At 33.9% G+C, this 16,485-nt stretch overlaps 1 protein-coding gene across 32 annotated transcripts in view; it reads right to left on the reverse strand.

Annotated features, from left to right (window-relative positions):
* Positions 1 to 16,485, reverse strand: part of Dlg1 (discs large MAGUK scaffold protein 1) — a 220,945-nt gene that overhangs the window by 10,164 nt on the left and 194,296 nt on the right. For 12 of the 32 annotated variants that reach the window (XM_004834732.3, XM_004834726.4, XM_021255265.2 and 9 more), the window contains 6 exons: positions 14,221 to 14,320; positions 6,625 to 6,666; positions 5,616 to 5,651; positions 4,109 to 4,159; positions 3,148 to 3,249; positions 2,653 to 2,825 (listed from right to left, as the gene is read on the reverse strand). In XM_004834732.3, the coding sequence (XP_004834789.1) occupies positions 2,653 to 2,825; positions 3,148 to 3,249; positions 4,109 to 4,159; positions 5,616 to 5,651; positions 6,625 to 6,666; positions 14,221 to 14,320 (504 nt within the window). Of the gene's footprint in view, positions 1 to 2,652; positions 2,826 to 3,147; positions 3,250 to 4,108; positions 4,160 to 5,615; positions 5,652 to 6,624; positions 6,667 to 13,524; positions 13,559 to 14,220; positions 14,321 to 16,485 lie in introns of all 32 variants that reach the window. The other 20 variants (XM_087186996.1, XM_087186993.1, XM_004834734.4 and 17 more) reach the window with 6 other exon arrangements.

A 16,485-nucleotide genomic window follows, 5' to 3' on the forward strand; every position in this document is an offset into this window, starting at 1 on the left:
CACTTCCACTTAAGCCATCCTTACTAACCCTCCTGTTCTAGGTAACCAATTTCATTAGGCTCTGATTTGCCCTTCTCGTGCTTTTACACAACTAAATAAATGTGTATTTTCTTATTTCCTGTTTTAAAATCATACCATAGATCCTCTTTTGCACGTTACACATCAGTTCAGACACCCTATTATTATCATCATCACGTAGTAATTGCACACAAATTTACTGTGTGAATATAAAATTGATTACAATTAATCACTTTTTTTTGTGTGTGGTACCAGGGATCGAACTCAGGACCTTGCACTTGCGAGACAGGCAGTGGCACCACTGAGCTAAACCCCTGGCCCACGATTAATCACTTTTATATCTGGGCATTTACATGGTTTCCAATATTACACAATTATAAATGAAAAGCTGCAATGAAAACCCTTCTCTAGATATATTTGGGATAAATTCTGGAAGTGAAATGCTGGGTTTAATGGTATATACATAGGCAGTTTTGCTAGATATTGCCAAATTACTCGGCAATAAGCTGCACCAGTCTGTATGTACACCAGAAATGTAAAGTGTCTGGTTCCTCTCAGATTCACCAAGAAAATGTGTTTTCATATTCTTTTCCTAATCTGAACTGGAATTTTAGTGTACTATAGTTTTCATTCACATTTCTCTAGTAATGACTGAAGGTGGGCATCATTTCTTATGCATAAGGGCCAGTTTTACTTTTTTATTTGAAATGTGGACAGTAGTCACCCCTTATCCTCAGAGGGTATGTTCTAAGGCTCCCAGTAGATGCCTGAAACCCAGAAGAGTATGAAACTATATTTATCTGGTGCTTTTTTTCTGTACATACATATGTACACACATAAATTTTTTTTTTTTGGTATGGGGGATTGAACTCGGGTCGTTTCGCTTGCAAGGTAGGGGCTGGAACCACTGAGCTAAATCCCCGGCCTACATACATAGATTTAAAGCCTTTTCCATCTTAACTAAGTAAGCACTTATCGCACACTGAAGCTGTAATTTTTAGTTTGTGGTAGGACAGCAAGGCTTGCATGTATTTTTTTTTTTTCCTTCTTCACAACTGCATGGATAGAAAATCCGTTCTTAGCACAAATCTTAGCAACCTCCAGAGGTTGTTTTTCTCCCTAAGCTGAAAACTTTCATTAAAGGAAGTACATTTTTCTCTGGCACATCCAAACTGACAGTACCACCTTTCTACCTATCCTCTGCAATTTGATTTATTCATGCTATGGTTTGGATATTCCCACAAAGGTCCATATGTAAGATCTTGGTACCCAGAGTGGTGGTATTGGGAGGTGCTATGGACCTTTAAGAGGCGGGAATGGAAGTCACTGGGGTGTACCCTTGAAAGGGATTATGGGACTCATTCTCTCTCTGCTCATTTGAGATGTGACTCTGACACATACTCCCACCATGATGTGCTGCTGTCTGTCCTAACTAGATGTCAAACCAATAGGGTAGCCTGATCTTGGACTTGGAACTTCCAAAACTATGGGCTACATAACCTTTTTCTCTTTATAAAGTCATTTGCCTCAGGTATTTAATTTTAGTAAAACAAAGTTGACTGACACAATTCACTATTATAATTTTGAGTTTTATCAATGTGAAAATACCTGATACATTAGTATATTCATTCTAGCTGCTATATGCCACTACATAGATAAGTTAACTATCTATTCCCCTTTATTCTAATTTTTCATATTATACACTTATGTAAGATTCTCATGTGTGAATATATACTTAGATACTAAGAAGCAAACCTCTGGATCATAAAGTATGAACATTAGGTACTGCCCAGCTGTTCATGAAAAAGTTCTGTTAATTTGTATTATGACCAGCACCACCCAAGGTTTTCCATTTCCCCAAATCTGTGCTACCACTTTTGGGACATTTTTATTTATTCAAAAATTTAAAACTAATCAGAATTAAAGAAAATTGTTACAACAACAGTAGTACATACATATGGAAAACTGACTGTTTTGTAGGTATTTCATGACTAAGCCTTAAACTATTAGTTGTGTACTATGAAATAATTTGATTTTTTTTTTCTAGGCCCAAGGAATGATTAAGCATAACAATATGCCTTGGAGGTACATTGTTTTGGTCTTACCCTAAATCTGTTTTAACATGATGTCACAGTGAAATACTCTGAAGGATGCTTTCAGAAACCTGCTGTTACTACAGAGTTTTTGAGATTTTTACACTGTTTTTGGAGACTCAGGAGAACTTTCTGTCTAATCTCAGTAGCAGTGCAATTGAAGATCTCATTGACTTTTCGTGATGGGCACTGCTGATCTTAGCTCCTTAACATTTTATATAACTAGAAGACCAAAGCCAGACACAAGGTCTATCTATAGCAAAAGACCTTAAAGTAACATCTTCCCTTTCTGGAGAGATTCATATGTTATCATTTCTATTTTCATTTTCTTTATCTACATTGTGTATTTTATCATTTAAGTATTTTTCTAACCTAAAATTAAATATTTAATAAATTCACAACACAGTAAAAGTAATCAAAGCTGTACCAGCTATCTTACATTTTTCATACACGTGAAGTAAAGATTTCTGTCTCATCACCCTTTATACCACCAAAGGAACACCTGATTAGAAACTATATTCTGGGTTACTCTGAGGCTTACCTTTTCTGCTACTTCTCGCACAGACTGAACACTTGTTCCATATAGATGGTTGTTATACTGGCCAGCTTCAATGAATTTATGTTCTTGGATATCTTTTTCCATCTGCTCTCTTGAAGTCACAAAATGGTAATCTCTTCCATCTACCTCATAATCTCGTTTTGGTCTAGTTGTATCTTTAACAGAAAAAAACTTGGGGAAGTGTTTAGTATTAAAAACACAATAAATGTGTTTTCTATTTAAATGATTGTAAAGTTCAACGCAACAGACAACTTAAATCTGAAAAAATAATTTGGAGGGGGGTGGGATTTAGCTCAGTAGCACTGTGCCTGCCTTGCAAGTGGAAGGTCCTGAGTTTAATCCCTGGTACCAAAAAAAATTTTTTTTGGAGGATAAAATAACTATGAACCATTAAAAAATGGTTATGTTTATTTTTGCCAAATACTATGACAGGGGATGTTAAGAACAATAATTAAGAGTTTTTATGTGGTTACTCACGAGGAACACAGGATCCAAATTTGTCAGGAAATTCTGAGATCAAGTCATCGTTTATCCTGTCTTTCATAGGTCCCAATATGATAACTGGTCGAGTATAATTAACTATAAAGATAAACAATACGTTAACAGGAATGAACACTCAATAAAATATTAATGTACTTTATTTTACCAGAGAACAAAATCATTCTGAGCTGTTAAAAAGAACTTCTTTACTCTTCTTTCTCTATATCATTTCATCAACAGTGAAATATGACTATTTTATAAAACTTTATTAAGATACTCAATCTCCACTAGAAGTGAACTGAATTAAATTTAGAATTTTAGCAGAAAATGTTTTTAAACATTACTAACATCTCATTATAAATGTGAAAACAAAATATGTGGGTTTACAAATAGAAATCACAAGGAAAGTGAACAAAGGACAAAAAAGAAATTGGGGTAGGAAGTGTTATAATCACAGCAATAATTTAGAAAGATGATCTAATAGAGGGTATCTACTGGATTTCCAGGGGTCATGGTGGAAGATGGGAGATTAGGAGTGATAATCGGAACTAACACTGTAGTAAGAAGGCTGAAGAAGAGGTTATTAATAAGGAAGATATGACAGAAGTACAATATAAAGGGCCTAGAACATGCCTGGATGAGGATAAGGAACAGAGAAAGGTCAAATGAAACTTTCAAGATTTTATAAAAGGGTTTCTGGAAAGAGAATACTGTCATTATGAATGTTGGAAAGAGGTTGCTTAGGAAATAAAACACCATCATAAATCAGCCAATGTAAAATGATTTCATTCTAATACACTATGAGCTAAACTTTGTTTCATAAATTTCTACATAAATATACATAGTAAGTAGTAAAATTCTAATATGAAATTTGTTTACAGTAGATATAGACCTATTTTACAAGGGTTTTTTGTTTGTTTTTTTATAAGACTATAAAACACCAACAGGCTTTACAAACCTTCTTGTTGATTCACTGGTTCATAAGATAAGACATATTCTTCTTGACCACCTATTAGAAAGTTAAAGCACAGATTAAAAAAATCTGAAAAGATAATAAACACAAATTTAATCCTTTATATTTAACATATAAATTATTAGGACTTTCCTGAGAAAACAACAAAGATGTATAAAAAGATACACTACTTCATAATTATTTCTAGCAAGATTCAATAAAAGAAGGCAAATTATTAAGTTATGAGGATTGAAGTTTAATAAATATAACCAAATTAGATGTTATTTATTATAACTATTATTCTGTGCTTACAGATCAAATCTATTAAAATATTTGTGATGTTGAATAAGTGCTATTAATTTTTTAGACTCTAAGAACTATTAAATCTTTTAAAGACTAATGCTATTAAACTTTTAATGATTAATATGAGTAGTTTTACATATATGCACATTAGATATTTGCTTTTTAATCAAAAAGTACTACTTTTTGGTCCCACCAAGTATAATATTTAACAAAGTGTGTAAAACTACTGCCACTGTTTCACTGATGAAAAAGTTCACTGATTATTCTGATTCATCAAGTTTAAGAAAATAACATTTAAATTGTGTTAAAAAAGATCTTCTGATAAAATTAAATCCTTCCCTTCCAACAAAAAGGAATCAAATTAATAGTAAAGAAGTTAAATATAGTTTGTTTTGATCTTAAAAACACTTTAAAGCTTCCGAAGGTTAAATTAAATGGGTAGAACTTAGGAAACATATTAAATAAAAAAGTCTGCAAATTGTATCTGAACCCAGTGAAAAGAATTAAAAACAGTTAGGCCGGGGATTTAGCTCAGTGGTTTTGCTGCCTGCTGCGCAAGCCCAAGGACCCGAGTCCGATCCCCAGTACCGGGGGAAAAAAAAAAAAAAAAGTTAAAAATTCTAGTTCTTAACATACTCCCTAGTAGAAAAAAAATTACACTGTATGTGGCTCAATGAAAGCAATCAAAACTGGATAATATATTTGAAGATTTCCTCTTTATCAAGTTCTGTAACAACTTTCATTAATGTCACTGGTTTATATTATATGTATTCAGCTACAGGTCTTTTAAATTCACACACTGGTATAAGTATTCTTTCCTGCTTTAAAATATATTTATTTGTTTTTAATTTTATTATTATAGTATATAAAATAGATATCCTACAAGCTGCTTTTAAAAGTGGATGTAAAATATGGTTCACATACTAGCAAAAACATGCAATCTGAATATTCCACACCTTAATGATTCATGCAAATGGTGAAAGAGACAGTATATACTTTCATTACCTCTCTTTAGTTTAGAAAGCCAGTCAACTACTCTATTGTGGCTTGTGGTTATAAGTTACTAAAATGCTGAAATCACATTCCCACATCAAAAAAATGATTAAGAAACTCTCATGTAGAAAAGAATAGCCAACCAAATGAATGAGAGTTAAAAGTATATATTGTCAACATGAAAAAAATAGTACAGACTGATATGAACAGGATGGACCTTTGGAGCAGCCATACTCATCTGTAATCAAGATTACTTTCGTAACAGACAGCAGTAAAAAAAAAAAGTTAGAAAAGCGATTTTAATTTTTAAGATGCTACAACTGGTAATATTCATGTATCTCCCACCCTCCCCCTCCCCAGTCTGTTTAAAGACTTCACATGTATACCTCACTTAAAAATGCCAAGAATATAATACGTAATACAAAGAAAGATAGCAGTATTTTTTTGTTTTTGAGTAACGTTGGAAAAAATTTCCTTCCTCTTTTATTTTTAGTACCCGGGATCAAACTCAGGACCTTGTGCTTATGAGGCAGGCGTGGAGCCACTGAGCTAAATCCCAGGCCCACGTTCCTCATTTCTTATTCTAACCAACAGGTGGTGATAAACAATGACTTGGCCCAGACCAATACTGGTGACAGAGCAGAAAAGAACTAAAGCTAATTATAACTTAGCATTATTGAAAAAGTTTAGAGTTTATGTTAAAAAAAAAATTAAACAAAATGTCAAAATACAAGGTTACTCTTCATTTAGCCAGGTACCTACTTTTCATAAAAGATACACATACGCACATATGTGCTGTGTACAAAAATAACACTATTCATAAAAAAGGTTTTAGTAGTTTCTCAAAAATTTGGATATCTATCTATCTATCTATCTATCTATCTATCTATCTATCTATCTATCTATCTATCGGCTGAGTATCTTTTACCTAAAATGCTTGGACCAGAAGTGTTTCAGATTTTAATTTTTTTTGGACTTAAATTTGAAATGCTTCAAAATCTGAAAATTTTTGAGCATCACGTTGCTGCTAAAAAGTTTTAGAATTTGGATAGAGATACTCAACTTGCAGTAGATTTATTTTTCAAGAACAGAATTTAATTGGCTTCCCCTGATTTTAAAGTTAAGCATATGATTTTCAGTTTTTAGAAAATATAACTAAGGAAAAACCACCCAAAGGATATGTAGTACTTCAAATTACAAAAGAACAAGTAACTTAAAACACTTACGGTAACTACTTTCACTATCGCTGGCATTAGAAGTTACATGCTCTGAAATTGCAGGACAATGAGAAAAATAAAAGTGTCATGAGTTTAAAAAGCTGATAAAAGCAAATTATCAAAGTAAAACATGGTGACATACATTACAAAATGTTGAGCTATAAATCACATATAAACAAAACATTTTTAAAAAGCATTTTTGATTTTCTTTAAAAATTTAATGCTTTTCAATCAAACAAATAAATATGAATCAGCAAGAGAAAATACCTGTAATTAAGGACAATGCCTTATTTTTATACAATATAGTTCATGAACAAAATCTCTAATATACATAGCAAGCAGAATATGGCAAAGAAGGCAAAGTGATCCTAAATTAGATAAAATGTAGAAACAAAACCCAAAATGAGAAAATGTATTTTGCACTATTTTAGTTATATGAAACACCAAAGACTAGCAGAGGAGACAAGTTATATTTGAGCAAATAGATGCCCAATTTAAGGAAGAAGTGTCTTTGTAATTTAAAAACAGGTCTTATATTTAGTGAAACATCTCTCACTCCTGAAGAGAAATAAGAATTCTTTTTTTTTTTTTTCGGTACCGGGGATTGAACTCGGGTCCTTGAGCTTGCGCAGCAGGCGGCGAAACCACTGAGCTAAATCCCCGGCCCAGAAATAAGAATTCTTATTTCTGGGATCATACAAAGCATATTAGATGTCACAAATTCAATGTCACAAAAAATAGTGAATGAAAGGGAATTCTTTAGTTTGGGATTGCCTTTTAAAAAATACTACACACTTTGATAAAACAGTGCCTGCTTTGCAAAACATGAAAAAAATAATAGGAGAAAAAATAAAAACTAAGATACATCATGTTCTGGTACAAACACCCAATGATAATGTAAATGTATTTTATACCTAAAATGTACCAATAAATATATATAAAAAAATGAAAAAAAATCTAAACAAATACATCTTGTCAAAAATTGCCTGACCTCTCCTCAAAATAATTCCATTTAATAACTTGTTTAGTAAACAAAAGTCACCCTTTTCATACATGTAAATGTAACCTCTCAAATCTTGAGTAAAAAAAGACAACTATTTATAAAAACTGAAAAAACTCCTTCCAATGAGACCTCAATTTGTAATGTTAGAGAAAGAATTTTTTTCCTCAGAAAAAGGGAAAAGTCTGAGGATAAATATCGGCTATACCATAATACCTACCTACTGAGTTTCCCAAAATCAAGTAGCACTATGCAAAAGTACAGAGAATGGCAGAATTTAAGATTAAGTTAAAAAAAAAGTTCTTGAATTGCTATTGTAGTGGAAAATATCTGCTATTCTAACCTGCAAAGACAAGATGTAACTTAATTATGGTTAAAGTAAGAACTTTAAAAATTACAAGTAGAATCAACTAACATCTGACAAGCACATATAAAATTATCTTTGTAAAGCTTATATTTAAAAAGGTCATTACTACATGGAGTTCAAAATCATTTAAAATTGTTGTACAATATTCTGTTGGACTAATAAATTATGATTTACCTTACCCCTTATAATTTAGACATTTTAGTTTGCTTTAAACTGTTTTCACAAACATCAATAGTGGTAAATGCATTCATTTTTTACAGCTTTTTACCCGTCCTAGTTACTTGAATTTATTCCCAAAAGTAGGAATGTAACATTAAAGACTTACTTTATATTAGGGTTAATATTATACTCAGCAACATAAATTTATAAAAGAAAGAAAAAAATAGTTATGGTGATGAGATAAAGTGGAAGTATAGAAGAAACAAAATTGGTTAATGTTGAATTGATAATTATGAAAGCTGGATAAATGAACTTGTGGAATTTTTACTACTCTATTGAACATATCTGACATTAGTAAAGTTACTGTTACCACTTTTCAATTAAAACATTTCCTCTTCATCTTGAACTCTTTTAAAACTATATAACAATCAAAATTTACAAGTTCTTTCAAATATTCTTTTACTTAGCCCCTCCACAATAAAATCTTGCTCAAAGTATGGGCCTTGGAATAGTACCATCATCACTGCTTGGGAACTTATTAGATGGGTAAAGTGCTTTTTCCTCCTCATAATTAAAAATACTGTAATCATCTTTTTTTTTTGTGGTACTGGGGATCGAACTTAGGACCTTGCACTTTTGAGGCAGGCATGGTGCCACTGAGCTAAATCCCTGGCCCTACCGTGATCTTCTCGACCCGAGCAGGGGGCACAGCTTGCCTAGCATGCTGGAGGCCCTGGGTTCAATTCCCAGTATCTTGGAAACAAAAGCAAAACAGTAAAAACTTCCAAAAGGCACTTCAGCAAAGAAGGTATTAAAACAGCCAATCACACAAAAAATGTGCTCAAATTTACTTATCAGAGAAGGGAAAATTAAAAGACTAAAGGATATTTCTATCATTTACTAGAATGGTTGTTACATCGTGTTGTTTAGGGAGTAGCGACAGGGAAAAGTCTGTCCAGTGCACACAAACCATCAAAGGCTTAATTATAAGGTACATGAAAAGGATGTGAAGTGCACAGTGCTCAAAACAAGAGCTGCTGAGAGTCTACAGCAGGCTGGGCCCACATGGCCCCTCATTTACATGATGTATGCAGCAAGTTCAAGTTTTGCGTTTTTTTGTCCATTTATAGAATCCCCCCCAAATATTTTTGATCCATGATTGGTTGAATACATAGATGTGGGACCAGTAGGATATGGAAGGCCACCTGTACCCATGACAGCTGAACATATGGATATGTATAACCCAGCAATCCTTCCTTTCCTAGGTATTTCTCCAAAAGAAAGGGATACACATGCTCACTAAAAGACATGCACAAGAATGTTCAAAACAACCCTACTCAAAATAGCCTGAGAAACATTTTATTTGCATATCTGAGGCATATGTATAGTTTCATACTTTTACTTTTTTCCATTTCCATTTTGAGCATTTTCCATGTCATTTAAAAATACGATTTCAATGGTTATGCAATACTATAAGGTATGGATAGATCATACTTCATTAACCATTCCATGACTAAGACATTTTTGAACTGTTTCAATTTTGTTATTTCTAAATACTATTAAAATAAACATTCTAATATATACACCTTTTCTCCATCTTAAATTATGTCCTCAGGGTAATTTCCTTGGAGGGGACTTAATGGACTAAAAGATACTTTTCCCAGAAAGGCTCTACCAACTCACATTCCTAATCATAGTATGCTGAAGAAGTCACTCCATAACAACTTTGAAAGAAAAGTCCACTGAAGTGACAGGTAAAACACACTGTTTATTACTAGGGAGATTAAACATTTCTGTAATGCTTATTTCATCTACTCATCTTTTAAGAACTCTTGTTATAGTTTGGATCTGGAGTGTCCTTCAAAGGCCTCTATGTTAAAGGCCCGGTTCCTGCCAGCATGGCACTATTGGGAGGTGGGGCTGAGTGGCACATTTTATGTCATTTGAGGGAGTGACCTTGAAGGGAATGTGGAAGCCTGGCCTCATCCTTTCCTTCTTCTGCTTCCTGGCTACTGGGAGGTGAGCTGCTCATTCCACTATGCACTCCCTGATGAGACGCACTGGCTTGCCACAGGCTGAAACACAACACAGCCTATTGTGGCTTGTGTCTAGATGTCTCCCCAAAGCCTCATGTAGCCTTTTTCGAAGGCAGGTGAATCTGGAATATTTGATGCTGGGATTAAGGGCATGTGATTACTAAATAAACCACTACATGTGAGTGAGTGGTTTGGCATTGCCCTAATCCTGGTAGCCTGGATGGGATAAAAGGGGCAGAAAGACGCTGTTAAGGCCCCTTATTAGTTCTGCTTGTGTGGCTACCATGAACTGTTGCTCCTCTGCCACCCTGCCTTGGATCCAGCCGATTATGGATTGAAACCTCTACAAACTGTAAGCCATAAACCCTTCTTCCTTTAACTCTGGGTGTCGGATATTTTGTCTCAGAAACAGAAGAGTAATAAACAGCTCCTCAGGTCGTAGAACCTCCAAAACGGTGAGCCAAATTAATCCTTTTCACTTTGTAAGCTGGTTATTTCAGGTGTTTGCTACAAGTAATGGACAGCTAACACGCTTGCCTTAATCTGTCTAGTTTTCTAATGGACAGTCTGTTTCTTACTGACAGAACTTAGTGTAAGATTATTATCCCTATGACATATATTACGCAAATAATGGGAAATTATAAAAATGGAAATGTTACTTATACATAGGTACAAAACTTTTCTGAAACTGTATGACATAATTTCACTTCTCAGCACCTTTTATATCTTCTACTGAGCTATATTTCCTTTTAGTCTCTGTTAAAGGACTCTTACCCAATCTTATTCCCTTGAGCCTCTTTAGAACTGCCTCCTTACAGCATAACATTTACACAGGCAGGTTTTTTATTTCTAGCTTTTAGTGAGTATAATGACTTGTATTCTCCTAGACTTCCATTAGTCCTGCTACTCAGAATTAGGTTTGGAAAAACAATTTCTCTCATTGATTCCTCAAGGCAAATCTGTAACCTCCACCATAACCAATTTTCAATTTTACTGATACTTCATCTCAAATATTTTCTGAATAAAATCTTGATCTAATCATTAAGTCACCAGGTGAATAAATTCTTTCAATTCCTGTGCAATGAAGCACAGACACTTATCATTCAACTGATCTTAGTAACTATTCAGAAAAATGAAAATTGTTTTCTAATTAACACTGATAATCAATCACCATTTTTCATGTTGTTTCTCTTCTCAATTCCAATCCTCAACTAGAACCAGACACACAGGGTTAAGGTATAATTATCATGTACCATAACAATGTCAACATGGGAACCAAATTCTTAATTTAGTTCCTTTTTCTGAGTTTTCCATAGGTCTTGATAAAAATCGCTAAATCCACTTCCATCTCTAATATACACCAACTTCAAAATAAATTCTATAGCATCAATAATCCACGGAAATATTTTCCAGTTTTGAACGTTTTTTCAATGATAGTTTTTCCCACGTGTAAGAGATTAAAAAGTGGATGCCACCTGTGATAGGAAATCTGTGACCTTTCTTAAATTCTAAAAAGGTACATGTAAAAATAACAAAGTATGTCTAATAGAAATAATTATACATAAAACCTACTGTCTTAAATCAAACACAAACCTAAATCATTAAGGTTGAATTAAAGTCAAATATCTATACTTTATTAAAATTCTAACATAAAATTACCATAAATCAGGAAAAAAACCTGTAAAATTTAGTATTAATATAGATCTTAGAAAGTGAAAACATATTGGCTATAATCCTTAGTGATCAAGGAATCAGAGAAATAAGTTTTCAAAATGCTTAACAATCTAAATGGAAAAACCACTTAGAAAAAAATAGTCTAAAAAGGATTATTTCTATGAATCATCGTGCTATGGTTTAGGTCTATCTGTTCCCCCAAATTCTCAGGCATGTAAGAGAGTAACTGGATGGGGGGTATATTTAGCAGTGGAGTCACCCACTGCTGAGTTCATGGCTGTGTGTGCTGTTAGTAGGTGGGGACTGGTTGAAGGAAGGGCGGATCTCTCTCTCTGGCTCCTTCCTGGCTGCCATGAGTTGAGCAGCTTTTCCTCTGCCATGTGCCTCTGTCATCCTGTTTTTGCCTTGGATAGAGCTGACTATGGATTGAAACTGTGAGCCAAAGTTAACCTGTCCTCTCAAGTTGTGGGTGTTGGGTATTTTGTCCCAATGATGAGAAAATGACCAAGTGACACTCTCACCTAAAATTACTTAATACTTGGCAAATTTTTATAGCTAAGTAATTTGAAAACATTCAAATTAAAAAAATTTTTTGTTAAAATGTCTTGATTCACATATTTATTTGAAAATTTACTGATTTCTTGATTTACTTTTTTTTTTTTTTTGGTACTGGGGATCGAACTTGGGTCCTTGTGCTTGCGCAGTAGGCAGTGAAACCACTGAGCTAAATCCCCGGCCCTTGATTTACTTCTAAATAGTCAGATCCTGTGCTAAACTTTTTATGAAGATTAAGTACTGGCTAGAAAATTAATATGGCAAGAAAAGACCAAAACTATCTTGGTTAAAGAAAAACAATGGAGGGCCAGGGATTTAGCTCAGTGGTTCCACCGCCTGCCTGGCAAGTGCAAGGTCCAAAGGATACAAAGGATAGTATTTCTTATAATTCATTTCATAACATAATCTTTTAAAAAAGTATATAACCTCCCCCAAACTGTGACTTGAACTTGATGCCTGCATTTATTCTCTAATAATTAAAATTGTTTTATATTTTTAGATTACAGCCATGTATATATATATGAATGCTACATTCCCACACTTTTTTTAAAGCTTTGAGATAAGGTCTCATTAAGTTGCTAAGATGCCCAGGCTGGGCTTGAACCTGTGATCTTCCTGCCTCAGCTTTCCAGAGTGCTGGGATTACCGGGGTGCACCACCAACTATGGCACAGCCATACTTTTCTAACACATAAAAGTGACTGTAACTTATTTTAACAAAAAAAGTATGACCTAAAACTCTAAGAAAGCGTATTTCTACATCCTAATAACAAGGGTAGGTAGTAGTATTTTAAAAAAAACTTTTAAGAAGTCTCCGTATTTAAAAATTCAGTAAAAAAAAGTAACTGCCATAAAAGTTACAAAAAAGGAAAATGTACTTATAAACATAGCATTTTTTAAGTGCCATGTAAAAAAATGGAGCATAACAAAAATAAAAAGTGTATGTTACAGAAATAAAATCCCAAGCATGTTGTAAACATGGAAAGTCTAAAACCAATCTAAATCACACACCTCCTCATGCCAGAAGGGCACTACTACCATGAATCTCAAATGTATCTGAACAAGGTAGGTCTGCAGACGGAGGTTAAAACATAACTTGGGAGTATTTTGATCACTTACTCAGGCCTTTTGATCCCAAGTCGTCAGGGATCTCCTGTAGAGAGTAGTCCCCAGAGAGCAAGCAATAAAAAGATAATCAAAGAAAATAGTTGTCAGTAATGCATAAAATTGGTGCTACAGTAAGAGACAGTTCCAAGACCATTACAGGTATACACATCTTACAGAGCATTTTTAAAGATATCTGAAAGTTTATAATGAGCTACCAGCTACATGTAAGCTACAAAAGAATGAAAAATTTGGCCTAGTGACCAACTAGGGTAGATAGGCAAATTTTTAGGCCATTTCTTGCTATTTTAAAGTAAAATCACATTGTCTATATCTAATGAAGAAATAGGATAAAATGGAATGATTCCAGATGAACTAGAATCAAAGACTGGCAATGCTATACCTAGAAATTAGTTATCTTTTTCTTCTAAAATATTCTTTGAATGTTACATTAAAAAACTCTTACTTCAAATAATTTTATTTACTTTTTTATATGTTTTAGGTTATAAGAATATAACTTAAGAATTCTTAAGGTGCCAGAAAGAGTTAAGACTGGCATATAAATGAATTTATGCCTGTTAAGTTTCCTCCTGTTAAGACAATTAGTAACCTGTTGCAGCTCTTGAAACTGTCTCCATGGTAACAACCAACTGCAGGGCAGTAGGTCCCTCTACATTTATCTTCAGTTGACCACTGGATCCACATACTTACGGTCAGCATCACTTGTTTCCTGCTCACTCTGGTCCTTGTTCTTGTAGAAGGGGAACTTTCGGGAAAAGAGGTTCTTTTTACGCTTGTCATTGAATGACTGCTGAAGAAGAGAAGGAGGGGCAAAACAAAGGGATGTCTACTGTCTGTGTGTACAAAAGCCCAGCCTAGCAGCTTCTGTGGAAGCTGACTCCTATGACCACAGGGTGCAGTTTGTATGACTTTCATTTTATTCACATAAACAGTGAATTTCTAATTCTGAATAAACTTTCCTAACATTTTGCAAATGAAAATATTTTTAAAATTTGAAGACTATAATTCATTTATACCTTAAAAAAATAAATGCTACTTGACAAAGAAGGTAAGGAGCAAATCAGATCACTACTACAGCACAAACCAAGCTAATATTAAAAACCAAGTTTTTAATGAATCCTTACTTTTCTAGAAAAACTTCCAAATATAATCCTAGGTGCTCTACAGCAAGTTTTTTTCCCCCAAGAAGCAGTCATTGAACCCATGCCTCATACATGGTAGGCACATCTGAGCTACAATCCCAGCCTTTGAACTTGTAATCTTTCTACCTCAGCCTCCCAAATAGCTGGGATTACAGGTGCACCCCATACCCAGCTAGTGGAAGTTTGCTGCTCAATTATTTTTTATGCATCAGTTAGCAGTTTTCATTTTACTTTGGCCTAACATTTTTTTCCTTTATCCCTTCATTTGTGGCTACAAAAAGTGAACAGAAAAGCATTATTAAAAAAGTAAACCAAAATAATTATGAGAGAAAGGTAATGCTAACTATTTTAGAACAATCTTCTTTTTTTGGGGGGGGGGAAGACAAATAAATGCTTATGGCATATATTAGAAAATGGGAAGAAGTTCATTGGGCATACAGTCCAGGAAAAGATTTATCATTGCTATTTCATTACAACTGATTTGCCTGTTTCTAAGCTGCCCTATCTATATATCAGTATCTCTATATAAAACAGAACCACATCCAATCCATTGTCATCATTCTGCCTAGAGTCCACTGCCCATCAAGGCCACAAAGGCAATTAAGATGCTAGAAGTTTATACAAAATTATTGTGAGGGAACTGGGCAGGTGATTTGATGTGTCTCACCGCCCAGATGTTGGAAACAATTTTTTCCCCCTTCAGTGTCCCATTTGTGCATTCACGATTTGAGACCATGTAGCAAGAATGATGAGGCTTTTAAAGAGGAACAGCTTCTTTTGTAATTTCTCTGTCATAACAAATGGCCTCACCTATCAGTGACAGAAATAATTATTTTTTGGGAGAGTGGGAAATATACAAAGGCTGGAAAAATCTTCCCAAAATTTATATTTATTTCATAGTATAAAGTTACAATTGCTCTATTATTGTTAGTTTTTTACTATGCTTGACTTATGTATTACATGTTTATTTTAGGTAAGTATCTACAGGAAACATTGTGAACCCATGGTTTCAGGCATCCACTGCAGGTCCTGGCATGCGTGCTCCCCAGGGAAGGGTGACTCCTGTGCATTGTGCTGGAGCACACCGACACTAACCAGGGTGTTTCGGCATGCCCTTATTTTTAACCATGTAATGCCAGTGATTAAGGTGCTGACGTAAAGTGACTTTTAGTTACAGTTTTATGACTTGAGAGGATTTATTTTGAAAAGGATCTTTACAAAAATAAAATTAAACTTTAATTTTTACCTTTTCATATCAGTAATTCAGGATTAGCCAACTCATAATTCATTAGCCAAGCAGACTGTCTTGACTTCAATCTTAACATTTGAAGGTTTTGAGGAACTCAATGACAGAACTTTAAGCAGAAGTTAAAAATTCTGAGGAGAGAAGCCTTATGGAGAATCTGGGCTTATAACTTTTATAAACTGTCAAGTAGCATTATTTGAATAAAAATCTTTGCTTGAACCCCAATTTTAGAAAGGAAAAGAGAAGAAATTTTAAGTTTCAGTAGATAAAAAATTATGGTAATCTAATTTAGGAGAGTTCTAAATCTTTTCATTCATAAGAATTACTACTTTTGAATTTAGTGATTTTTGATATCTAATAAAACTGATGCTATGTTTATAAAAGGTTATTTACTCATCTTACTGCATATATCGTGGTCAGAGTCAGTTTCACAGCACACAACCAAAAGAAACATGAAGTTTAAAATGTTTTGATTCTTGGTATCTTTGCAGTTAGCCAAAATGAGATATCATAAAGATATCAACATAGGACAGAAAGAAATGCTTGTTAGTTAAGAAATGTATTAAC

This window comes from Heterocephalus glaber, unplaced genomic scaffold, assembly GCF_053883595.1.
Source record: "Heterocephalus glaber isolate CG9 unplaced genomic scaffold, H.glaber_assembly_v1.0 deba00001504, whole genome shotgun sequence".
In the NCBI taxonomy this organism is placed as follows: domain Eukaryota; kingdom Metazoa; phylum Chordata; class Mammalia; order Rodentia; family Bathyergidae; genus Heterocephalus; species Heterocephalus glaber.